At 40.9% G+C, this 26389-nt stretch overlaps 1 protein-coding gene across 1 annotated transcript in view; it reads right to left on the reverse strand.

The window, feature by feature from the left end:
- Positions 1-26389, reverse strand: part of LOC126235228 (phenoloxidase 1-like) — a 141027-nt gene that overhangs the window by 40504 nt on the left and 74134 nt on the right. Inside the window, exons 7-9 of the mRNA XM_049943959.1 lie at positions 22443-22578; positions 18462-18685; positions 11829-11996 (exon numbers count right to left, since the gene is read on the reverse strand). Of these exons, the coding sequence (XP_049799916.1) occupies positions 11829-11996; positions 18462-18685; positions 22443-22578 (528 nt within the window). The remainder of the gene's footprint in view (positions 1-11828; positions 11997-18461; positions 18686-22442; positions 22579-26389) is intronic.

Consider the following 26389-nt stretch of genomic DNA (forward strand, 5'->3'; position numbering starts at 1 on the left):
TGTTGTAAAGCTGTTCAAATGGTTCAAATGGCTCTTAACACTATGCGACTTAACTTCTGAGGACATCAGTCGCCTAGAACTTAGAACTAATTAAACCTAACTAACCTAAGGACAGCACACACATCCATGCCCGAGGCAGGATTCGAACCTGCGACCGTAGCGGTCGCTCGGTTCCAGAATGTAGGGCCTAGAACCGCACGGCCACTTCGGCCGGCTGTAAAGCTGTATCGCAGAAGTAGGTTGTTATCTGTGGTGCGCGTGAGGGCACAGTGTGCAGATAATGTTAAGTTGTGTTAGAATGAGGAAGCAATGGTAATGTTATGTTTCAAATGTAAACTCTCAATTTATCAATGTGTTTAATGAACATGATTATATCAAGATTGTAACGGAAACTGATTTGTGAAGGAGGATGTTTAATGGAAACAAGTGTATACCAGAATTGGGATGTCAGAGGTAAATATTAAACCGACGTTACTTTTTTTTATCATTATTGCACTGAGAGTTGGTAGATTTCAAGGCTAGGAAAATATATTGTTTGGATGTTAAGATGTTCATTAAATTTAAAATCAGCCTTGAACAGTTTTTCACAGTATGAAGAAAAAACCTTAGTGTTTTCATTTATGCCCATATTTAATTTTTTCCTTACCTTTCTCTTACAATTTTTAATTGATCATAATTTTTCCCAAAGTATACTTCGATTTGTAGCTAACAGAGAACTCATTGCACCTCACGAGTGTCTCTGTGTAAATATAGTAGTTTGCAGCTTTAGCATAGAGGTGCGTAAAACAGAGCAGTACTGCAACCAATTATCTAGATTTGCGCTGAATAGAGGTAACGACTAAATACAGGATGACACAGAAAAACGAGAACATTTCCACAATCCAATAAAACTAGTAGTGATGAAGGAAAGAAATTGCATTCATAGTAATTGAAACCTTAAAACTTCGTCATTTACGAAATATTGATGGTATTTATCAGTTTTTTAAGAATTATGTCCTTTCGGTGGCGTCCTCCTGTACGAATATATTCGTGAAATCGGCTTCTGAGATTCCTCATTGACCGTTGCAACATCTCAGCTGGGATACTGTGAATTGCATCCCGAATTCTCTGTGTTAATTCATCTAGGGCTCTTCGTCGAGTAGTGTAGACTTTGCTATTGAGGTTGCCCCACAAGAAAAAATCACAAACGGATAAATCTATCTAGGGAGGCAGGGATTGTTATCGAATCGTGAGATCACACGGTTGCCAAGCAATTCTCGCACATATGCCATTGATTACCGTGCAGTGTGTGATGTCGCTCCATCCTGTTGGAAACGGGCTTTTTGAACGTTTGGAAATGCAGGTGTAACGGAAGTTCGTAACATCTCCACGTAATGATCGGCATTGCCAGTTTTCGTGTTTCCCTGTTCATTTGCGAAAAAATGTGGTTCGATAATCCCATGTGATGAAACACCACACCATACTGCCACTTTACCAGCGTGTAAAGGGCGCTTATGAACATCATTAGGATTTGTGTTTGCCCAGTAACGGTAGTTCTGTTTATTCACATAGCCTGTGAGATAAAAATGTATAGCATCTGACATCCACAACTTGTTTAGAAATTCATCGTCATGGTTAATTTTTGTTATTTGTTGACAGACTCCTAATGGTAGCCGGTAAACGTTGTCCTTCAATTGTTGCACCAACTGTAGTTTGTACGGATGAAATTTTAAATCAAGATGAAGAATTCTGTGAACACTCTCCCGTGTCATTCCAACCACTGCTGCTTGCTTAGGAATTGAACGCCGTGGGCTCCGTAAGACAGACTCGCTTACAACATCAATGTTTGCAGGAGAACGCACACTTCTTGGTCGTCCTGTTGGCGTCTTCTTGAGGGAAGATCCATTCTCCTCAACGTTAATAATCCAACATTTTATCGTTTGTTTCGACCGAACGGCATCATGACGTCCTAAATTACAAAAAAAGTCGAAACTCCCTCTGCGCCGCAACCAAACTACCATTGTTTTTATAAAACATTTTATGGTTAACGCACGCTGTTGTTCGTTCCACTGATCCATGATTACTGAAATAGCGGACTGTTTACTCGCTGTCACGAGCCAGCAGTGCTGCCAGCTGCCCATGGCTGCCACTACTCATTTCAAACATTCCTGGTATTTCGTATCACCCTGCATTTTGATGATCCTTTTTATTCAATCAGAGACAACTTATATCATTCATAGGCAGTTAGATTTTCAGTAATTTTCATCACTTTTACATCTGGGATCAGTTTTGCAAACCAATTATCGTAGGTTTTATGTTAAAGTTCATTAATCAGGTAGTTTGTACTGTTCAAAATTCTTGTAGTCAGGTTGTTAACTTCTACAGTATGAAAGACTTCCATTTACATTACGACAATTAACTCGTAATTATTGCAGAGCTGCTTTGTTTCCACATTGCGACAGTACAAGTTTCATTACGACAGTTGACATCTTACTATTAGAGACAGAATTTCCACCTTTCATTATTTATATTTATTTAGATAACTTTCAATACTTCATACTCGTTTTAGGCTCATACAACATCAAAGTTGACAGAGTGAAAGTTTACAGTCGGTAGTCAAATACGGCGCTTACAGTAGTAACACAGTGTCACAGTCATTCAATTGAATTACTTACGATGCTTTTAAAAGTTCTTGTAAAATAAATTTTATTCTGGCTATAATTTTAATGTTGGTACACTCTAAGACGAAAAATCGATGCACCTCGAACAAATTATCCGAATGGGACTTTAATCGTTAGAACTGATTACATGTACAGACAAACAAATGATTACAATTTCAGAAAAATTGGAAAGTTTATTCAAGAAAAAGAGTTTCACAGATTAAGCAAGTCAATAACGCGCTTTTCCACCTCTGGCCTTTCTGCAAGCAGTTATTCGGCTTTGCATTGATTGATGAGAGTTGATGAGTGTCCTGAGGACTAGCCTCATAAATTCTGTTCAATTGGCGAACACGAAGACAAGCAATAATAATTCTCACAGAGTGCAGGCTGGCATTATCTTGCTGAAATGTAAGCCCAGGATGGCTTTCCATGAACGGCAGCGAAACCGGCCATATAATATCGCAGGCGTAGGTCTCTGCTGTAAAGATGTTACAGATGACAACCAAAAGGGTCCTGGTATAAAAGATGATGGTACCCCAGACCATCACTCCTGGTTGTCATCTCGTATGGCGAGCGAAAGTAATATTTGTGTCCCACCGCTGTCCAAGGTGCCTCCAGACACGCCTGAAACCTCATTTCCTGGAGTAGAATTGACTTCAGTTATGAGTGCAGCTTCGAACTGAGCTCCAATGACCAATGAAACGTATCTGGAGATGCCCCGGGCAGTGATGGGATATCAACCTGACTTTCTTCCGCCATACGGTCCAACAACTGAGAGTAATCATCTTGGGTATCCTTCCTTTTCATTGCAGTATCCCTCTGGTTGTCATCTGCGGCACCCTTACAGCACAGCGGTACGTCGACGACAGTCTACGACCCGTTTTGTAGTTCTTCATGGCAAGCCATCCTGGGAATAGATTTCAACAAGATAATGGCCACAGGCACACGGCGAGAGTTGCTACTGCTTGCTTCGTCCTCGCCAAATCATACCTTGGCCAGAAAAGTTGCCGATGTTTCTCCAGTTGAGAACGTTTGGAACATTATTGGCAGGGCCCTCCAACCAGCTCGGGATTTTCACGATTTAACGCACCAATTGGTCTGAATTTGGCCCGATATCCCGCAGGAGGACATCCAACAACTGTGTCAATTATGCCAAGCCCAATAAGTGCTTGGATAAGGGCCAAAGGTGGACCAACTCTTTCTCTTGAATAAATCAGCCAATTTTTCTGAAATTGTAATCATTTGTTTACATGTTCATATACATCATTTCCGGGGATTTCCATCCCATTCGATTCAGATAATTCCTCTGTGGTGCGTCATTTCGTTTTTACGTAGTGTATTTACATTCTTAGTTTGTAACTGTTCTTGGTATTCCCAGAGTTACCACTTTGGGTTGGCCTTGCATCATTATCTTGTTAACTATAGTGTACTGTACTACACCTGCTTGTTACTTAAAATATTTTGGCTTACCAATGAAAGTCATCTTTAACTGGACCTTCAGTCAATTTAGCTGCTGGTAAATTTATTATACTGTTTAACACCAACTGTTGAGTAATTCTGGATTAATTTCGCTTGATTTATAGCTCATCTGTGCTACGATTGTTAATGACATTTGTCAATTGGCATTAAGTCTTTTTCTGTGTTTTTTTTTTAGTTCTTCTTCGATCACTACGTGTACTGCGAGTGGTTTTTTTTGTCATAAAATGTTTCGTTTCCTGTATTTCCATTAGTGTTATGTTGTTGTTGTGGTCTTCAGTCCAGAGACTGGTTTGATACAGCTCTCCATGCTACTCTATCCTGCGCAAGCTTCTTCATCTCCCAGTATCTACTGTAACCTACATCCTTCTGAATCTGCTTAGTGTATTCATCTCTTGGTCGCCCTCTACGATTTTTACCCTCCACGCTGCCCTCCAATACTAAATTGGTGACCCTTTGATGCCTCAGAACATGTCCTACCAACCGATCACTCCTTCTAGTCAAGTTGTGCCACAAACTTCTCTTCTCCCCAATTCTATTCAATACCTCCTCATTAGTTATGTGATGTACCCATCTAATCTTCAGCATTCTTTTATAGCACCACATTTCAAAATCTTCTATTTCCTTCTTGTCCAAACTATTTGTCGTCCATGTTTCACTTCCATACATGGCTAATTATTGTTATATTTTCAATAATTGTGAAGTTTCAGATTTCTTTCGGTAAAGTGTTATTAAAATATACTTTATTTTGTGGTCTCAGTAACTTTAAAAGCCACAACCAGCTCCCTACCTCTTCTGTTTCATTTCGCGAGTTTTTCGTAAACATGTGTTCCAGTTGGCTATATTCTGACAGTGCATTAAGCAATGTATTCTTTATATTGGCGTACAGAATATATGACGATGGGCTGTGGACTAAAACTTATTATATAGAAAGTAATTATTACCAGCAGCTTCTGACGGTGAATTATGTCTTGAAAAACATCTTTAGAGAAGACGTTAAAGGATACTTCTTAAATAATATCATACAGCAAAGATTTATTTAAATAAAAACAATGTAGAAATTGGTAAAAAAATTAGGTTTGGTAGAAATTAAGAAACATAACATCTCAGTCATTATATAAATTTTTTCAGAGTATAAGATGAGTCACTGAAAAATTGTGTGACTAAGATCTTTAATAGAGGATGTTATTCTCCTTTCAGCTTCGTAAGCTCAACATCTGCTTCACTGCTTAGGGATCGTGACTCAGGTTTTCAGATAAACAAAAGGGAAAAAGCCACGTAAACGTAATGGAGCAGTTGGGGTGTCATCATGGTCTTGGTGCCAGCTGAAAACGTTTGTCAGTAATGTGTGCAGTATTATAGAGTGTGCACCAACTTATGATGAGATTAGAGTAAATAGTTTAATGTAAGTATGAAATTAACTTGACCTGAAACTAGTTGATGTATTAAGTTGATGTCTCCAATATTATTTATATGCGGATGGCTAATAAATTTGCATTCATGCAGAGGGGAAGAGGATTCTATCTGAAAGTACTGAACACCAGGTGGAGGTGGGTGTTAATGCTTTTCCAGATTTAGCCTCCTCTGTCAGAAAAGTGCCTTCATATCAGGATAGCTGTTTTGACATACCATGATTTCTCCCATGAATCACACAGCTATCGTGCCGAAGATGTTGTCCGTGAAACTGCATACGGCCATAAGCGACAGTGAAAACATAGTGCTTATCCACTATCAGGTTTCCCGTTGTGTTATTTCCAGTCAACGAAAATAATGTCTGTAGTTCGTGATCTTATTTCGCACTGCTATTTTGTCTAAAACTGGCATGGTGAGACCGTGGCTGTGTACAATTAATGTAGGTTAATTCTTACAAAGTAGAAAACAGCAACCAGCCACTATTAATACTGTTATTTATTTAGATAAATAGCGCCGTTTCCGGTTTCGAACTGGCAAGTTCATCATCAGACGGCTGTTCACATGATTTTCAAGATACACTTTACATTATCGTCCGTTTTCGATTTTTATTATTCCACTGTGGCGAAGTATTTTTGGTGTGTTGTTGCCCTACGGTAGAAAACAGTGTTAGAAGCGCCCTATTTGAAAATAACTAACCTCCAAACAATGAAATACAGCGTAAATAAAAATATGAGGTTAAGTGGTTATGGTACATACGTCGAAAATTCGAAAAATGCGATCCTGCAACTTCGCAACAAACTTCTGTCCAACTGGAGAGTTGGAAGCTCTGCCCAAGTGCTCTAAATGTCCTCAATCTGGGAGACAGCCGGCGATCTTGCTGGCCAAGGTAGGGTTGGCAAGTACGAAGTCAAGCAGCAGAAACTCTCCCCATGTGCAGGAGGCCATTATCTTGCTGAAATGTAAATCCAGCATGGATTACCATGAAGGACTACAAAACGGGGCGTAGAATATAGTCGACGTACCGCTGCGCTGTAAGGGTGCCACATATGACAACTAAAGGGGACCTGCTATGAAAACAAATCGCATCACAGAACATCACTCCTCGTTGTCGGGCCATATAGCGAACGACAGTCAGGCTGATGTCCCACCGCAGTCCAGGGCGTCTGCAGTCACGTCTTCCGCCTGAAATCTTATTAACTGAAGTATAGTTGTCTTTGGAGACGAGTCCCGCTTCGAATTCAATCTCGATGACCAAGGAAGTAGCATCTGGAGACGACCTAGGTGGTGATGGGATACCAACCCGACAGTTGCCCGCCATATGGCCCTACAGCCGGGAGTGATGGTCTGGGGGTGCCATTTCTCCTCAGAGCAGGACCCCTTTGGTTGTCTTCGGTGGCGGCCTTGCAGCACAGTGGTACGTCGACGACATTCTTTACCCGTTTTGTAGTCCTTCATGGTAAGCCATGCTGGATTTACATTTCAGCAAGATAATGCCGCCTCGCACACGGACAGATTCTCTGCTGCTTGTCTTCGTGCTAGCCACACCCTGTCTTGGCCAACAAGGTCTCCATATCTTGCCTCAACTAAGAAAGTTTTGAGCATTATGGGTATGGCCGTCAAGCCAGCTCGGTATTCTGAACATGTAAGTCACCAGTTGGACGGAACTTGGCACGACATCCCTCAGGAGCACATCCGTGCTATGTCATCATCACTGAAATGACAAGTCATGGGAAAGCGATATGCACATATACAGATGGGAGTAGTACCGCTTAGACAAAGTATAAGAGGATAGTGCATCGGCGGAGCTGCCATTTGTACTCACGTAAAATGAAATGTGTGGCCAGGGTCTCCCGTCGGTTAGACCGGTCGCCTGGTGCAAGTCTTTTTTTGTGACGCCACTTCGGCGACTTGCGCGTCAATGGGGATGAAATGATGATGGAGATAGCTCAAAACCCGGTCAATGAGCGGAGAAAATCTCCGACCCAGCCGGGAATCGAACCCGAGCCCCTTGGCTTGGCATTCTGCAGCGCTGACCGAGGCGGACTGTACGTAGGTGATTCATATGAAAAGGTTTCCGGAGTGATAATTGACGCACGGCGGGAATTAAGAGACTTTGAACGCGGAATTGTAGTTTTAGCTACATACAAGGGACATTCCATTTCGTAAATCGTTAAGGAATTCAGTATTCTGAGATCCACAGTGCCAAGAGTGTGCCGAGAATACCAGATTATAGGCATTGTCTCTCACTACGGCCAACGCAGTGGCCGATTGCTTTCACTTAAAGATCGAGAGTAGCGGCGTCTGCGTAGAGTTGTCACTGCGTGAAATAACCGCGGAAATCAATGTGGGACGTAAGGAGAACGTATCCGTTAGGACAATGTAGCGAAATTTGGTGTTAAAGGGCGTTGGCAGCAGACGAGCGACACGAGTGCGTTTGCTAACAGCATTTTGTCTGTAACGCCTCTTCTTGGCTTGTGACCGTATCGGTTGGACCCCTGACGATTGAAAAACCGTGGCTCGGTCACATGAGTTCCGATTTCAGTTGCTAATAGCTGTTGGTAGGGTGCGAGTGTGGCACAGACACCATAAGCCCACGAACCCAAGTTATAAACAAGGCATTGTTCAAATTGGTGCTGGCTCCATAGTGGTGTGTGCCGTATTTACATGGAGTAGATTGGGTCTTCCGGTGGAGCTGAATCGATCACTGACAGGAAATTATTATGTTCGGCTACATGGACTTCATCACTGTGCGCCATGTTACCGGGCCACAGTTGTTTGCGGTTGGTTTGAAGAACATTCTGGACAATTCGAGCGAATGATTTGGCCATCCATGTCGCACGACATGTATCACAAGGAATATTTTTGGGACGTAACCGAAAGATCAGTTCGTGTACGAAATCCTGCACCTTCAACACATTTGCAGCTATGGACAACTATAGAGGCAGCATAGCTCAATATTTCTGCAGATGCTTCCCACGACTTGAGTCCATGCCACGTCGAGCTACTGCACCACTCCGGGAAAAAGGAGGTCCGACACTGTGTTACGGGTATCCTATAAGTTCTGTCACCTCAGCGTATGTTCTATATACCGAGTGGTTATAAAAAGTCTGAAAGGATTCTAAGGATGTTGCAGCGTAGGTTGTGCTCGAAAATAGTCGTTAACGAAAAAAATCTGATAAGTTGCGGCGTTTCCGAATTAATCAGCTCTGAAGGTAGCCTATCGGGCGGTTGCGCGCACAAATTCAAGCGGCCCGCCAGACACAATTACTGTTCGTTTTCTCCTCGTGCAGATGATAGCGCACGAGACTGCTGATCTTTTGGCTCGGGTTAGATCCTTATTACCGTCCCGCGTCCTATTTTTGTATCGCCCTCTTGTTCGATTGTAGGAAAGCAAACGAAGAACAAATTTGTTGACACCGTCTCTGTAGGGGTGCTTGAATTTTTGGTGTGTAACGCCCTGATTGGCTAATTTCAAAGCTAATTGACTCGAAAGCGGCGCAACATATCGATTTTTTTTTTACTTAATGATTGTTTCTCGGCACAGCTTACAGAGCAACACCCTTACAAGCTTTTCGACTATTTTGTACCGTCCTGTATAAGGAAAAATGATGCAGCGGGTTTCGAAGTCACTTTTGAATGATGGTCGATTGTTGAGAGATCGTGTTGTCGTGTTGTGCCTCGTGTAACAAGGCGAAATGTGTACCAGCACTTATCGGAATTCGACAGCGTCAGGTTCGTGGTCTATTGAAACTGCAGCTTATCGTTCCGCGAAATTACTGCTCTCGTTGAGAGCGACCGGTTCAAGAGGGCCATGCTCAAGCGCAAGGCAGGATCTCAAAGACTAGCGCCAGAAAGGGCAGACATATTAGCTCGGCCGTGCAGCATCGTACAGCAACGTCACGTACCTTCAGTCAGCAAATGATCTAGTCTGAAGCAAGACAGGTACCAACAGTGAGATCAGTCCCGAGGGACGTATCCGTATGTGGAGGCTCCGAGGAAAACGAACAGTTCTAGACTGCATTTGTCTTCATCATACCGGCCAACACCTGGCATGATCTGCTGTCAAGGGGTACGTAACTCAATCGCGTCTGCTTCACATAGCCGGTTATGTAGACAGCAGGCGTTACATTTCGGACGTGTTAATGCCTGTGACTGAGCTCTATCTTCGACGTTATTTTTGAGTACGGTACGTCAAAGTCCGCATGTTCCCCATGCAGTCCTGAATTTCCTCGATACAGACGTTATTCGACTGTTTCTGTGGCTCCAGATCAGTCACCCATTAAAAACACCGGGTCGTGCGAGAAAATGGCGAGAAAATGGTTCACCTCCACTCGCCAGCTACTAAGACTGGTGAACCCTGGCACATACTTTAACCAAAAAGGAATGACGTACTCATATCTGTCGTCCAAGCTTAGACTTGCTCAGTGACTGGAATTGTTGCTGCCTGAGGTATCACTTTCGTGCACTGAACCTGAAACGCTGTACACTCCAAACAAGCTACAAATTTAATCATATAGTGTTTCTACTACACTTTAAAGGCACAGTAAGAAAATTTCGTTATTTTCTATCTTTCTTGATTCTGCAACTGTAATGGCCAGCACTGTATTCACATGAAATAGTTTAGCTATCATCTGATTCTACACTTTTCCTCGTTGTACTGTGTGCGTATATTCTTGAAATTGAGCTTACAGCGTGGCATGCACCCTTGTGATACGAAAGAAGAAGAACATTGCCGTCTGAAAGTTGCTTCTTCCACTGGACATTTTGCTTCCTGAAATCACGACTTTATCTTAGCAATGTTTCGCAAGTTCATACAATCGTCAGCTTCAATCAGTATAGCCAAGCTCTTTGAGCTGTCTCTTTTTGTCTTACTGAAGCATATTTATATCTTTGGAGTAACACTATGGCCATCAACTAATGGGAAACGTTTGCAGGTGTGTAGTCACGAGGCCTCATAGTTCGAATGGGAGATGGCCATCTGTTAGTTTCTGGTTCTGTACTCGTCTGGTTGGTTTTTGGTCTGCTGCCGTAGGAGTCTTGCAGTGATGATTATTCTGCGTTAGTCTTTGCAGATACTTTCCGTGGTGACTAATAGGTAATGTGTAGCTTATTTCAGTTGTGTGTTCTAAATATTCCTAAAGTTATGTTGCGATCTTTCCGTGTACAGAAACTGGATTGCATTATAAAGTGAAATGGTATCCTTCTGCGTGGCAACACAGAGGCTCACAGACTGCTGGCTTTTCATAAAATGGAGGTTGAGCTCTAGTATAGAGTAATATCTTTCCAGTGCGTTGCGTTATTGGTTCAAACTCACCAAATATTAAATACCGCGTCTCTGTATCAATCAAAGTACAGTTGAAGGAAGATAGGTCACTGGACGCTGTGCTGAATGCTGATGACGTCTTTAGACTTTGTACTGCGTTTTTATACAATTGTGAGATATTTTGAAATATGTGGATAAAAAATCCTAAGTCAAGATCGCTAAACCACTTTTATTTGGTAACTGCTTTCAGCTCATTGACGAATCATCTTCTGATGGTTCCGTCTACACCAGCCACCAGGCTTTACACGTCGTCATAGTCTGATCAGCTGAATCGCTCTTACTGTCATATACAGACAAAAGTAGATCGTCATTGTTACATACAGTCATATGTCAAATAAAAAAAGTGAGATTTCTCGTGGAACATAAAAAAATAACAACTTTTTTAATCATTTGATTGGTTTAATGAAACCGTTGTCTAACTGTTCTTTTCGAGAATCCAGTGATTAAAGATAGGAGAAAACAGCCTCATTGCACTGCTTTTGCCTACAATCGGAAGTATACACACTATGTAAGTTTTGGACTACATTTTGATGTTGGGTGTTAGAATACACCAATATGCATATTCATTACCGTTGGATTTATTATTAAGTAATCGGGTTTGTCTGTGACTACTTCGTTAATCATTCGAGGGCAGATCACTTTTCCTATTGTACACAAGCACATAAACATTCATATGGTAGGGCATGGCTTAATAGATCAGGACGTTAATTAACTGCTCATGGTAGTAGCTCCATCTTATAACACAGTACACTATTATACAGGTTAGAAAAATAACAATTTACGTTTGCAGTGCTACCGAAACTAAATTATATTACGAGAAATTTTATTTTTATTAGTTCATATTGAAGTTTTACAATTATATGTGCATGTTGTAACTGAGGAGTAATTTGCCGAACACAAGGTTCCGAATCGGTTTAATCAACTCTAAACGGGGCAGATTGTGGGGGGAGTATTTTCTCGGTAAACCTTATCTTAACCTCCTGCACTCTCATATTCGGAGTGAGGAACTGCTGTAAGGTGTCAACGCCGGGCCGAGGCATGCGGTCGAAAGGGAAGCCCATGGAGCGCGCGTCTGGGTAGCGGCGGCCCCGCCACCCGCAGTACACCTCGGGCTGCCGGCAGCCGGAGGGCGGCGGCTGCTCCACCTGCCGACATAGCGCCCGCTATCAGCACACTGGAGAATGCGGCAGGTACGCGAAAGTAAAACAAACTGGAAGTAATCAGTACAAGGTGATGTACAAGACATTGTCTTAAGAACTAAAGCAAATACCAAAGCAAAGCTTGCTCTGAAGATAATACACCATTAGCAGTAATTGATTGGAAGCCATCGAGCGAAACAGAAGTGATATCTGATGTTCTCCAAGCAAGTATTACAGACCCCATCTCGTTTCTAATCTGTATAAATGATTTGGGACACAATTTGAACCTCCCCCTCAAATGATACTCTCGTAAACCGTCCAGTTAAGTCAGGTGATCAATACAAATTACAAAATCATTTAAACAAGATATCTTTATTACGCAGAAAGTTACATTTGACCCTGAGCAATAAAAAGTTTCAATGAATGTCGAGTTCTTTCGAAAATCTTTACTCTCCAAGATCACTTATTCGCGAACTAGATAACTAGTTTCGACTGTTTCCGATTATCTGCAGATCATAATATAAAAAGTCATTTCTAAGACTCTTTAATACTGAATTGCAAAATAGTGATGCAGATGTAGATATAGATTAGTATACACTGGAGAGAAATTATGGTCACATCACGAAATGGCAGATAGCTTTCACAGAGTGCTATTAAAGTCCGGGTTGGATTACCAGGGTTAGTCACACATATGAGGTGCGACAATAAAGTAATGAGATTGACTTTCTTTGCAAGATGTGGCAACCCTCACCTTGGTCTATAAGCTGCCTCTAGTCCAAGTGGCACATCGATGCAACTGCTCAGTCGTGAGTTATGCTGTAATAAGTTAACACGTGTTTGTGTCTCTCGTCAAGGAAATGGAACCGCATAATATTGTGCAACGGTATGCCATTTGTTTTTGCGTGAAATTGGTTGAAAAGGCGACGACAACTTACGGTAAGCTTCAGAAGGCTTTTGGAAAGGAGGTTGTGTCAAGAGCTCAAGTTTTTCGTTGGCATGAAATGTTTAGTAAAGGCAGAACGAACTTTGAATATGAAGACCGCTGTGGACGACCATCAACCTGACGGACGGATGTCAACTTGGCCAGGGTGCGCGAACTCTTACGATCTCATCGAATATTATCCGCGAAAATGATTGCAGAAGAACTGAACATCAATCGACAAACGGTTCGTCTGATAATAACTGAAGATCTTGGTATGAGAACAATTTGTGCAAAAATGGTCCCTAAAAATCTCACACCACAACAGCGAGAAACACGGAAAAATTTGGCAGCCGATCTGTTAGAGCAAACGGAAATCAATCCAGAATTGTTGAGCCGTGTTATCACTGGTGATCAAAGTTGGTTTTCTCAGTACGATTCAGAGACAAAACGCCAAAGTTCGCAATGGTGCTAAAAAGGATCACCCAGACCAAAAAGTGCTCGCATGTCAAAGTCAAAAGTGAATTGCATGCTTGTGTGGTTCTTCGATTCCAAGGGTATTTTTCATAAAGAATGGGTGCCTCCTGGACAGTTAACCAACATTACTACGAAGAAATTTTAGAAAGACTTCGTAAAAGAGTTCTTCGTGTCCGTGCCAACATTGCTGATAACTGGATTCTGCATCACGATAATGCGCCATCCCATACTGCTCTGTCAGCAATTTTTAACCTCAAAACAAATTTCAGTACCACCGCAGCCAACTTTTTCACTAGATATCGCTCCGTGCGACTTTTTTCCATTTCCAAGAGTCAAAACGGCAGTCAAGGGACACCATTTTCAAACAACACAAGATGTCCAAAAAGCTGCGACGAGGGTCTTGGAGGATATTACAGAAGATGAGTTCCAGAAGTGTTACCATCAATGGCAGAAAGCGCTAGAAAAACTGTGTGCAATCAGAAGGGAACTACTTTGAAGGAGGCAAAACCAAACTTGACTAAAACTGTAAGCAACATTTTTTTCACATTAGTCTCATTACTTTACTGTCGCACCTCGTAGTTTAAGCAAGTACCTCGACTAAATAAAATCCATATCTGTAAAGAATCGTGAACGGATTGATAACTAGAGCCCCTGGTATTCCATCACCGGCTTATCACAATCGAGGTGATTTTGGAAAAAGAGAAAATCAGTCATGGGTCAGTTTTCAAAGTTCTGCACGGCGTTTTGAACATGACTAAGAACGTCGCCCGCCACGTACCGCGACTGGTCGCTCCCTTTCAAAAAGGCCGCCAAATGTGGGCTGTAGCGGAAATGCTGCAGCTGTTTCACTTACATTCAGGTGACTTTAGCCAACTAGCCGCCATGAACGAATGTTGGGCGTATCACTCTGAAACCGAGACAGAGGAGCAAATAAAGCAGTGGAAACAAGCAGATTCATCACTGGCAATAAAACACGAAGATGTGAATATCATCGAGCAAGACGATGCCGGGCGTTTTTTGGGACTGCACGGGTGTGGTGCACACAGAGACGGACCGTCACAGGAATATGCTACCGAGGCTACGGGAAGCTGTCTAAGGTGGTGGTTTTGCTTCAGAACGCCCCAGCTCTTTCTGCGCTACACCCAGTCACATACATTGCTTCATTCAGCTATCAGATTTTGACTCACTCCCTCGTATTCTCCTGTCATGGCACACACTGACTTCTTCTTTCCTCGGATGAGGAAACAATTGCGTGACAGATTTTCCAGATTAACGACTAGGTGATTTTCAAGATGTGTAGTTTCCTGAAAAGCCAAAATGCAGACCTATACAACAAGGACTCCGCCAAATCATCTATTGTCGCAAAACATGTATCGCATTAGAGGTCATATATGTAGAGAAGAATGGACTCCATGATGAAATTTCATGGTAACAGCTTCACTTTTTTAGGTAATAATTAAAGCTTTATGGGTATCCCTCGTAGTTTTACCACGAACATTCTGTATATATTGTTCTTGATCATCATGACATAATAACATTTGCTGTTGGATAAAGCATTTCTCCAGGCTTTTCCATTCTTTATAGTCTTCAGCAACACGCAAGAATTTTGATGTACACGTTTTCAGTTGGCGTCTGCCACCCTCCATTAAGTCGACGTCTCTCTCATTAAATCCATAAAAAAATTCTTCCTCCTTCCATTTGCTATCCATTCGCCTCCATCTTCATTTCATTACGATCATAATTACGTCTTCCAAGCCATTCTGTTCCCTGATATTACGTCTCCTTTCCTGTCTGTTCCATTTATTCCCAACATACTTCCCTCAATTATCTCAGAGTGATTCCCAACATACGTCCCTCAATTATCTCAGAGAAATCACTCAAACTATCCTCATTAAAATTTCATGTCCCACTTTACATAAGTCAAAATCGTTAGTACACAGTAATTGTAAACTCAATGTTTTCGATGCATTGGAGGTTTCGTTTCAAAATTTTCTATTTAGCTGATGAAAAGCACTCCAGTCGAACTTCTATTCTTCTGTTTATTTCTTACGCCGACCATCCAGTGGCTGTCCTCAGCTGATCTATACGCAAACTTCGCTCTACCGATTCTATGACTTCATTGTTGATTATATGTTAATTTGAACTTACTACAGCTGACTTTTACGACCATTTAACAAAAATGCTGTTTGAAGCTCTTCCTTTCGTGACTGGAGTTTGTTTTTCAAGAGGTAAACAGTGCAATGCATTAGAAATGGTTTAGATACCTTCCATTAACACCTATTCACTAATAATAAAAAACGAATACTTGTTATGTTTATTCAGACCTTACACCTTTCAGCATTAAGCCATTTTCAAAGGATACGAAGTATCGCATCAAAAGTAAATATCTACTTGCTTAAGTAGAGGATAAAAGAAATATAGTAAATACTTATAGTAAAGGTGAGACTTGTATTATAAGTGCAATTTATGACCACCACGTCTCACAAAGCTTTTAAGCATTATATATCTTCCATGTACAAAGTATTTTTTCTTCATCTTCTTCTTAACACTTACTACTGGATTGCTAATAAGCATGTCGACATGAAATCTCTTTGCCTTATTCCTGTTCCAATCATCGATTTCTCACTGTACTGAAGTAGTCAAATGGAACTCGACATTTTCTTCTGTATACTATAATAGGTTCAATCAGTGCCTTCACTCTCAAGATACGTTAATGCTTAGTCGTAAGCTATCCCAGAATTGATCATTTCCACACAGAGTGATAACTCACACTCATTGCACCAATCTGTAATTTCGTCCACGACTTGCAAGTCGTCCACTGTGCTGTATCCACTGCTTAAGCTATCATGTTCCTTACCTCCCTTAAATTCTAAGGTTTTCTTCCATGCAGATGACGATAATTTTAGTGTGCTTCTGTACGTACGTTGTGGAGAGATGTATTGACTTCATTGTAAAGAACAATGAATTGTTCCAGTTTTCAGAAAATGTCTTCCTCCTGGAACCATTTATGTTGTTGATTCATCCCTTGAACTTTGAAACATTCACATAAATTTAATTCTTGTACGAGTACAAAGCTCACTTCTTGCCATAATCCATCGTGCCACTTTAGATTGCTCACTGAGTTGCGCCACTGGACTGAGAGGCAGAACGTAATTCCCATAGTGCAGCTTCCACCAGGGCCTTGCCGTCACGAAATCTGCCGCTACCTGTCGCAGTTTACAGCGTACACTACGCCCATGTGCCTTCTTCCAGTTATTCTGTTAGAGTCTTCTCATAACAGTGCAACTGGCACGTCTAACCCCGACTTAGCCGCCTCCATAGCCGAGATCGCTAACGTATGATTGTGCAGTCGCTTTTGGCTTGGACATTACTGATTCGAATCCTGCTTCTAGATAAATTTTCACTGCCAGCAGTGAGAGGAGACATGGTGCCCCGTAGTTCCTCATCCTCAGACTTTATCCCAAGTTCTGAATTAAATTCCAAAGCACTTCGCAGTCTCTCATGGAGTCAGAACATGCGGCAACTGTTGGTGGTAGTGATTCGTCCATGGGAGGGAGACGTTAAGTTGGCCGCCCGCTTTCCTAATGTTATTCAAGAGTAGCAGAACATTTAACGACACAAGATTTAATCTCTCTATTCTTTATATCCACATCAAGGCACAATAACATTCAGCGTTGTCATCCACACAACATTCACGTCTGACACGTCATTGCACGTAGATGGAGGGAAATGGCAAACCACCACAAGAAGGGCCTTGCTCAAGAGGCCAGTGAGGGGTTTCTGAATTTTCTTCAACGCTCATTTCCTTAGACAGGAACTGATCTTAACTGACCACAAACTTGATCGCTACTGACATAAACCCAAATGCTCTGAATTTCAGTATAAGCATGACTGTACAGTAGCAGTTCTATGAAGCAAAGTAACTGATGTATATAACAACTGAAGCTACACAATTGAAGAATTCACCCCTAGTTCCCCAGTCACTGTTGCAGTATTAATCATAACGTAAGGAATGGTATGTAAGCGTATTTGACAAATACAGCAATGTACGAGGACAATAAATTACTAATTATTGATTTACGCTGAATCTGCTGTAGAAGTAGTCCTGAAGTTCGGCGATAAGCAACGTTAGCCCAAGGTTATCAGGAAAGTTACTTCTCTTAGGAGGCAAACTGTAAAGCAGACTTGAAATGTAAAAAGCTATTTCTGTTCACCTGCAGCTAAACGAAGAGCTAAATGGTCGTTATCTGTGATGTCGACTAATGAGGAAAGAAAAAAATGAAACGGGTAGATGTTGGATTTGTAGTGGAAATGATTACATCCGGTCAATAACAAAGTCGTTTCAACACAATCAAAGAAGGCCGATCCTGTAAAGTCTTCATCGTAACTGAGAACGCAAGCGCTTAAAAGCCTAATGCTGAAAGGTAACGTAAGATTAGTCGCAAGTGCTAAAGACTGAACCACTCCCTTTAGTATTATAACATGAATAATATACGCATTTCACAAAAATAACAATGAACCTCTCTTGTAATAGATGTTGCAAATAAATGGAATGATGAAATTTTTCCTAACACGTTTGTTGTTATAGATTTACATGGAAGAAACAAAATTAACTACTTGTGACGACTGACGAAAGGCTGTAATACTTGGTAGACACTGTTTAAAGGATTATTCTCAAATAGAAATAATGAACAATATTTCGAACACAAATCAAGAAAACATGACTCGAACGACGCCAAACTGCAATAATGAAGAACTCAACTTTGCCAGATTCTCAATATACGAACAGCCAATACACTTCGAAATTTCAAAATATGAGATAAGAAATTACTCTCTTCTTATCAGTATTACGCCTAATCTTGTTTTCGCAAGGGAATTCATTATATCAAACTACATACTTAGTGCGTTCAATTGCACGTCGGATTCTGGACGACAAGCGAACATTTTATGCGTGGAGTTCATTCATTAATCAGTAGGCAAAGATCGATCATAGGACGGTGATAACGCTTAAAATAAATCTTATTTTGATTAACAGTTGCAGTTCAGTTTGACAGATAATATTATTAATTACATACGTGATCTTTAGCGTAGTCAGACACCACTACGAATAGTTCGGATACAAGTCCCTCGGGCTTTCCCTTCGGAACAAGCATGTGATGTGGCCATCCACATCCACAGTAGACGAAACCATCTGAATTCGTGGGATCGGAGCTGTTCAAATTAATAAAAGTGCGCTCAATAGGCACTGTCACAGTTGATTGTACAGACGGCCGCTCAAATCTATTGGTACCAGGAAGCACTGTAAAATAGACGCGCTGTAAGTACAAGCAGTAGAACTATGTAAACTTTGCGTTTGACTTCACCATTCAAGACACAAATTACATTTATATTATATTACATTGCTTTACATTAATATATGTTACATAGATCATGAATACGACATTTCGTAATGATGTGGAACGTGTCAGTTTAACATAAGTTTTCATTACAGAAAATATATATATATTCTTTTTTTACACTTATTACTTCATACCTAAAAATCATCTATTGAGTAGAAGGAGTTGTCATTCAAAAATTCTTTTAATTTGTATTTAAATGGTGATTGGCTATCTGTCAGATTTGTGAGACTATCAATACTATATGGCACATGACTAACGATTTTTGTGGCAGCATAATTCACCCCTTTCTGTGCCAAAGTCAGATTCAACACAGAACAGTAAAGATCATCCTTTCTTCTAGCTATTATTTTTCAACTGAGATGTATTATTAAGGACAAATTTCATAAGTGAATGTATGAATTGCAAAGGTACTGTGAATATCACGAGTTCCTTTAATAAATATCTACAGGGCTATTTTGGGTGGGCTCCAGCTATTATTCTGATTACACGCTCTTCTGCACTGAATATTTTTTCTCTTAATGATGAATTACCCCAAAATATGATGCCATGTGAAAGCATAGAATGAAAATAGGCATAGTAGGCTAATTCACTGATAAGTCTATCACCCAAATTTGCAATAACCCTGATAGCATAAGTAGCTGAACCTAACTGTTTCACCAGATTATCGATGTGTTTCTCCCAATTCTATTTCTCATCGGTGCACACACCCCAAAATTTTGAATATTCTGCCTTAGCAATAGAATTCTGTTCAAAGTCTATATTTATCAATGTCATTATGCCATTTACTGTACAGAATTGTATATACTGTTTTCTCAAAATTTAGTGAGAGTACATTTGCAGTGAATTGCTTAATAACTTTATGAAAGCCATTATTTACAATGCCTCAGCTAATTTTTCTTTGTTGGATGTGATTACTATACTTGTATCATAAAAAAAAAGAACTAGCTTTGCATCTTCATGAATGTAGAGTGGCAAATCATTACTACATATTAAGAACAATAAGGACCCAAGTCCTAATTCAGTGGGACACCACTCTTTGTACATCCCCAGTTAGAGCAATTTGCTGATTTTTACAGACTACCTGTACTGTTAATTTCAACTTTCTGCATTCTTCCAATTAAATATGAATTAAATCATTTGTTGCGCTCTGTCCCACTCATACCACAATACTTAGCTTATCTAGAAGAATTTCAGCATTCACACAGTCAAAAGCCTTTGAGAGATAACACAATATTCCAGTGGGTGATGTTCATTTATTCAGAGCATTTAATATTTGATCAGTGAAAGCATATATAGCATTTTCTGTTGAAAAACCTTTCTGAGAACCAAACTGACCTTTTGTTAGTAGTTCATTTTTACTAATATGTGAAGCTACTCTTGAATACATTACTTTTTCAAGAATTTTGGTAAAGCCATCGGAAGCTATATTGGGCAGTAGTTGTTAGCATCAGACTTATCCCCTTTTTATGCAAGGCTTTAATGATAGCAAAATTGCCCTCTTTCAGTGAGCTGAGAATCCAACTCATCTGTTGTGAACAAGCTTTTAGTGCTCTGTTGGAAATTCCATCAATTTCATGTGAGATTTTACTTTTGAATGAATTTATTATTTTCCTAATTTCAATAGGCGAGGTGGGCTCAATTAGTGTTTCATCAAATTGCGTATGTATTGCCTCTTCCATATGCAACCTTACATTTTCTTATGAATAGCTATATCCTATTTTCTATACAACACTTAAAAATGGCTATTAAAAATTTCTGACTTTTTGTTAGCAAACTTTTCATTGGGTTTGACAGAAATAGTCTTCCTGTACTCTCAGTTGCTCTGTTTGCCTTTTAACAATATTCCAAATTGTTTTAATTTTATCATCAGTGGTGCTAAGCTCAGACATAATGCACATACTTCTGGAATTTTTAATAAGTTTCCTTACTACAGTGCAGTAGTTTTTATAATGTTTCATTTTTCTGGATAATTACTCCTTCTAGTGATAAGATACATTTCACTTTTCTGTTTACAAGATATTTTTATCCTTTTGGTAAGTCATGGCTTTTTATATAGTTTCTTACAATTATGTTTCACTGTTTCCATAAGGAAATTGTTTTCAAATACACTCACAAAGGTGTCATGAAATAGGTTAAATTTTAAATTAGCGTCAGGTTCGCTGTACACCTCGTCCCAGTCCAACTATTACAAGCTTTCCTTAAAATTTGCAATTGTTAAATCGTTATTTGAACTCACCATTTTGGACGACTGTTTTGCTTTATTGTATGGACCTATGTCATATACTGTAAATATCTGTGCATCTCGGTCAGACCATACGTAACACCAAAAGTTTTTATTTGATTAAATTACTCTAGGTCTACAAAAACATTATCTATCAGTATGCTGCTTTCCTCTACCACCCGAGTGGGAAATCAGTTACTGACGTCAAACTGAAATAACCAAGTCGGTGTCAAGCCTTCTATCACACTCTTTCAGACAATCTACATTGAAATCCCCACAAGCAATAATCTGTTTCACTCTGGCTGACAGATAGCACAACAAAGAATCCAAGTTTTTCAAAAAAATAGCTGAAAGTTTCCGGATGGCGACCTATAGACAGCTAACCCAATTATAAAAATATCATTATTTAGTTTAAGCTCATACGCACATGCTTCTATACGTTGTTCTTCACAAAATATTTTAGTTTCTAAATTTTTCACACTATGATAAATCTTAACGTATATGGCAATTCCTCCTCTCTCTACAGTGTCTCTGCTTACATGTGGTGAAAACTCGTATACACCTACATTTACCTTATCCATATTTGTGATTTTATGATATTCAGACAGGCATAGTACATATATTCCACCCTCAGATTCTCAATATTCTGAACAAACAACAAGCTGATCTACTTTGTTTTTTAATCCCCTGATATTCTGATGCAATATACTAACGCTATTTTTCACTGTACTTTTATGAGAATCTTGTGACATACTAACATTATTTTTCACTGTACTTTTATGTGAATCTTATGATATTTTAACTTCCTTAGTACCTGCCTTTCTGAGCTTCTCATTTAGCTTAATTTCATTGTGTTAATTATTGGACACTGAACGTAGCCTCAAAAAGAGGTACTCCCATGAGTTTCAGTGCCTCCCCTTAAAGATTTCGCTATCATCCCAGCCAATTAACTCTTCCCTTTCCCACTGAGATGCAGGATATGCCTTGTGAAGTCCCATCTACCTTAGTATCAACAGGAACCAAAATATTCCTGACAAAGTACAGCAGCTACCCGAAGCGGCTGATCTAGCTCTATATTCACTCTCCTAGCAGAGCTGTTCAATTGGGGCCGATCATACCGCGTGAAAGCAGGAACCAAGACAACATTTGTATGGTTCGTTGCAGATGCTATACTGTTCTTTTACTTGCTATTGGTAATATCAGAGAACATGAGAAACTGAATGTTTCGAAATACGTACGTAATGATTGAATTCTGAAGAACTGTTGATTAACAAAAATTTTTGTAAGAAAGTATAACCTATTTTGAGGTTCAGTGTCAGTTTAAAAGTTGTTAGTAAGCACATCCCAATTACTAACCGCAGTCCATTCACTAATACAACATGTAGGAACAAGATTAATCTGTTTCCTACATATGTGAAGAAATGAACGTTACTTACGGTCAACACTGAAACGATCCATTTCAATGAATTGAAGTTTTTGCTCTCGGAACAACATAGGCAGACCTCCTTCATCATACTTAGGTGCCAAAAATATTCTCACGGTGCCTCTTACCGGTGGTCCTGCATTTTCCACCTATATTTTAAGAAAAAAGTAAGCATATTTAGAACGGTATAATAACTAAAAGGAATAATAGACAAAAAAACATTTGTCGTAATTGATAGAAGAGCATGTGAGAAAACTATACGATACAAAATAATAGTTGCGCTGGCTGAGATCTTGTAAAGTTCTTCACTCGGCTTCTACATATGTTGGCTCTATCAGTTCCGTTATTCTGTAAGATAATACGAGCCTGCTTTAAAATGGAACCCACGTTAAAACTGCAGGCGTTTCGGTACAATCCCAAGCGCTAGACACAGAACAGCATTTTGTACAGCGCGGCGGGAGACGGCGAGTGAACTGCCGAGATCTGTTGTGTCTTCGCGACCAATACAAGATACTGTAGGCCGTCGTTCGAAGTAGCTGCAGTAAACTCTCACTCAGAATCAACAAGAGCTGCTTCTCTTATACCAAAATACATGTGAAATTAGTTTCCTTAGAGTTTCATTAAAAAAATGAAAATAAATCACTGTCTTCACTCCATTTTGGAAGTCTGTCACACTACTAGAATCAAAACCTTCACACAACTTTAACACCACACGGGATGACAATTATTGAACTATATGAAGTAAAATCGTCATAATTTCTGAACGGTTTGCTTTAGGGCGTTAAAACTGCACGGTTGGCCGCAGGGCACGATGGGAATTAGCTTGCGCTATATGGTTTGGCTTAGCGACGAAGCCCAGTTTCATAGGGATGGGTTCGTCAAGAAGCAAAATTGGCGCGTTGTGGGGACTGAGAATGCGCATTTCGCGATCGAGAAGTCTCTTCACCCTCAACGGGTGACCGTGTGGCGTGCAGTATCTAGTCACGGAATAATCTGTGCAATATTCCTTGATGGCGCCGTGACTACCGAACTGTACGTGAAGGGTTTGGAAGATGATTTTATTCCCATTATCCAGAGTGGCCCTGATTTCTACAAGATGTGGTTCACGCAAGACGGAACTCGACCCCATCGGAGCAGGAGAGAGTTTGATGTCCTGGAGGAACACAATCTGGCTCTGGGGTATCCAGAGGCCACTGGCATGGGTCTCGATTGGCCGCCATGTTCTCCAGATCGGAATATATGGGACTCTTTTTTGTGAGACTATATTAAAGGTAAGGCACACAACAATAACCCCAAAATCATTGCCGCGCTGAAAACAGCCATTCTGGAGGTCATCGACAGCATCGATGTTCCCTCACTTCAGCGGGTCATGCAGAATTTCGCTATTCGTCTGCACCACATCATCGCCAATAATGGCAGGCATATCGAATATCTGTAGTGGCATTTACATCTTGAATAAAGTGTGTGCACGCCGTAGTTTGCGACTAATTTCCGTTTTTTTATATAGTTCAGTAACTGCCACCCTGTAAATAGGGGAAGACGTCTTTAATTATGCAAAGTCAGTTGACAGTACAACCAAACGCATTAGATGTAATACAATGTTCGTCCGAAAACAGGCACCCTTGCTACAAGACGCTTGCAATAGAGGCACGCTAGCCTGGAGTAAGGTGAAGATACAAAGGCATTTCATTGCTTAAAACTCACCAAATCGGTGGTATCACAAGCAAAGTAAATTTACCAACATACAAAACAAGATCAAAGTCTCTTCAATGTGGTACACATGATTTTTGAAAACTCTGTTGTATTTATGTCAGAAGGAGCAATGTTCTGTTAAAGTAACGGAGCTACAAACGGAACACAGTCACAGCAAATGACCCTTACCTGGTATGACTCGCAGAGGAAACAGAGAAGATTCAAAGAAAACATGCTTCGTCACGAGTTCGTTCTATATGTGCGAAAGCGGCACGGAGGTGAGTACCCTATTCGAGTGGTATGCGCTACAAGAGAGGCGTTGTGTATCTCGGTGTGATTTACTATTGAAATTCCGAGACTGTTCTTCCGTAGAAGATTAAAGCAACATATTGCTTCTTCCAGCTTATATACACTTCCTGACAACAAATGTGAACCACCCAGAAGTCGGATGTCAGTGTAACTCAGTACGTGCACACACCGTCAATGGGTGTGTAAATGACTAGAGTTGCAATTCTCTGTGACAGGCAGAACGACCGCGAGAGTACATTAGTGTTGTTCGTGGCTAGTGTTGTTACCAGGCCTAGTATGGTGTATAAATTGAACAGCGTCAGATGTTGAGTGATCAGTGTTAAGGTAGCGTGTTACCATCACCTGACAAAATACGACAGTGGCCTTATTATGGGTCACTCTTTAGCAGGCTTGTCGAATCGTGCAACATCTTGATTTTTTAGGTGTTCCTAAACAACAGTGACCCGATGTTGGACAGCGCGAGAACATGAAGGCAAACATACTACTGTTGCGTCGACTATATGTTGTTCACCAAGCACGTCGTAATCCCTTCATAGTTGCACCTGTCACCCGAAAACAGGTAATGGATTCCCTGCAACATTCTGTTTCATCTGGCAGCGTTGGTCGGAGACTAGCCGCGTTGCATAAATATCGTGGTGCCATTTTTCAACAGCACAATCCCGTCCACACAAGACGTGTGTATCTACAAATTCCTTGTGCGATGTTAATGTACTCCCGCGGGCAGTAATACCCCCAGGTCTGTCCCATATATAATATACACTACGTGATCAAAAGTATCTGCGCACCCCCAAAAACATACATTTTTCGTATTAGGTGCATTGTGCTGCCGCCTACTGCCAGGTACTCCATATCAGCGACCTCAGTAGTCATTAGACATCGTGAGAGAGCAGAATGGGGCGCTCCGCAGAACTCACGCACTTGTAACGTGGTCAGCTGATTGGATGTCACTTGTGTCATACGTCAGTACGCGAGATTTCCATACTCCTAAACATCCCTAGGTCCGATGATAGTGAAATGGAAACGAGAAGGGACACATACCCAGCACAAAAGCGTGCAGGACGACCTCGTCTGTTGACTGACAGCCGAGTTGAAGAGGGTCAGACTTCTATCCAGACCATCACATAGGAATTCCAAACTGCATCAGGATCCCCTGCAAGTACTATGACACTTAAGAGGGAGATGAGAAAACTTAAGCCGGCCGCTGTGGCCGAGTGGTTCTAGGCGCTTCAGTTCGGAACCGTGCTGCTGCTACGGTCGCAGGTTCGAATCCTGCCTCGGGCATGGCTGTGTGTGATGTCCTTAGGTTAGTTAGGTTTAAGTAGTTCTGAGTCTAGGGAACTGATGATCTAAGATGTTAATTCCCATAGTGATTAGAGCCATTTGACCATTTGAGAAAACGGATTTCACGGTCGAGCAGCTGCTCATAAGCCACACATCACGCCAGTAAATGCCAAACGACGCCTTGCTTGGTGTAATGAGCGTAAACAGTGGATGATTGAACAGTGAAGAACGTTGTGTGGAGTGACAAATCACAGTACACAATGTGGCGATCCGATGGTAGGGTGTAGGTATGGCGAATGGCCGGTGAAAGTCATCTGCCAGCGTGTATACTGCCAACAGTAAAATTCGGAGGCGGTGGTGTTATGGTGTGGACATGTTTCTCAAGAAATGGGGCTGGCATCCCTTGTTGAAGAGCAAATCGGAGGTGGCGGTTGCATCTTTCAACACGACCGAGCACCTGTTCATACAGGGCTACTACAAATGATTGAAGCGATTTCATAAATTCACTGTAGCTCCATTCATTGACATATGGTCACGAAACACTACAGATACGTAGAAAAACTCAAAGTTTTGTTCGGCTGAAACCGCACTTCAGGTTTCTGCCGTCAGAGCGCTCGAGAGCGCAGTGAGACAAAATGGCGACAGGAGCCGAGAAAGCGTATGTCGTGCTTGAAATGC

The sequence above is a fragment of the Schistocerca nitens genome, chromosome 2 (assembly GCF_023898315.1).
Source record: "Schistocerca nitens isolate TAMUIC-IGC-003100 chromosome 2, iqSchNite1.1, whole genome shotgun sequence".
Taxonomy (NCBI): domain Eukaryota; kingdom Metazoa; phylum Arthropoda; class Insecta; order Orthoptera; family Acrididae; genus Schistocerca; species Schistocerca nitens.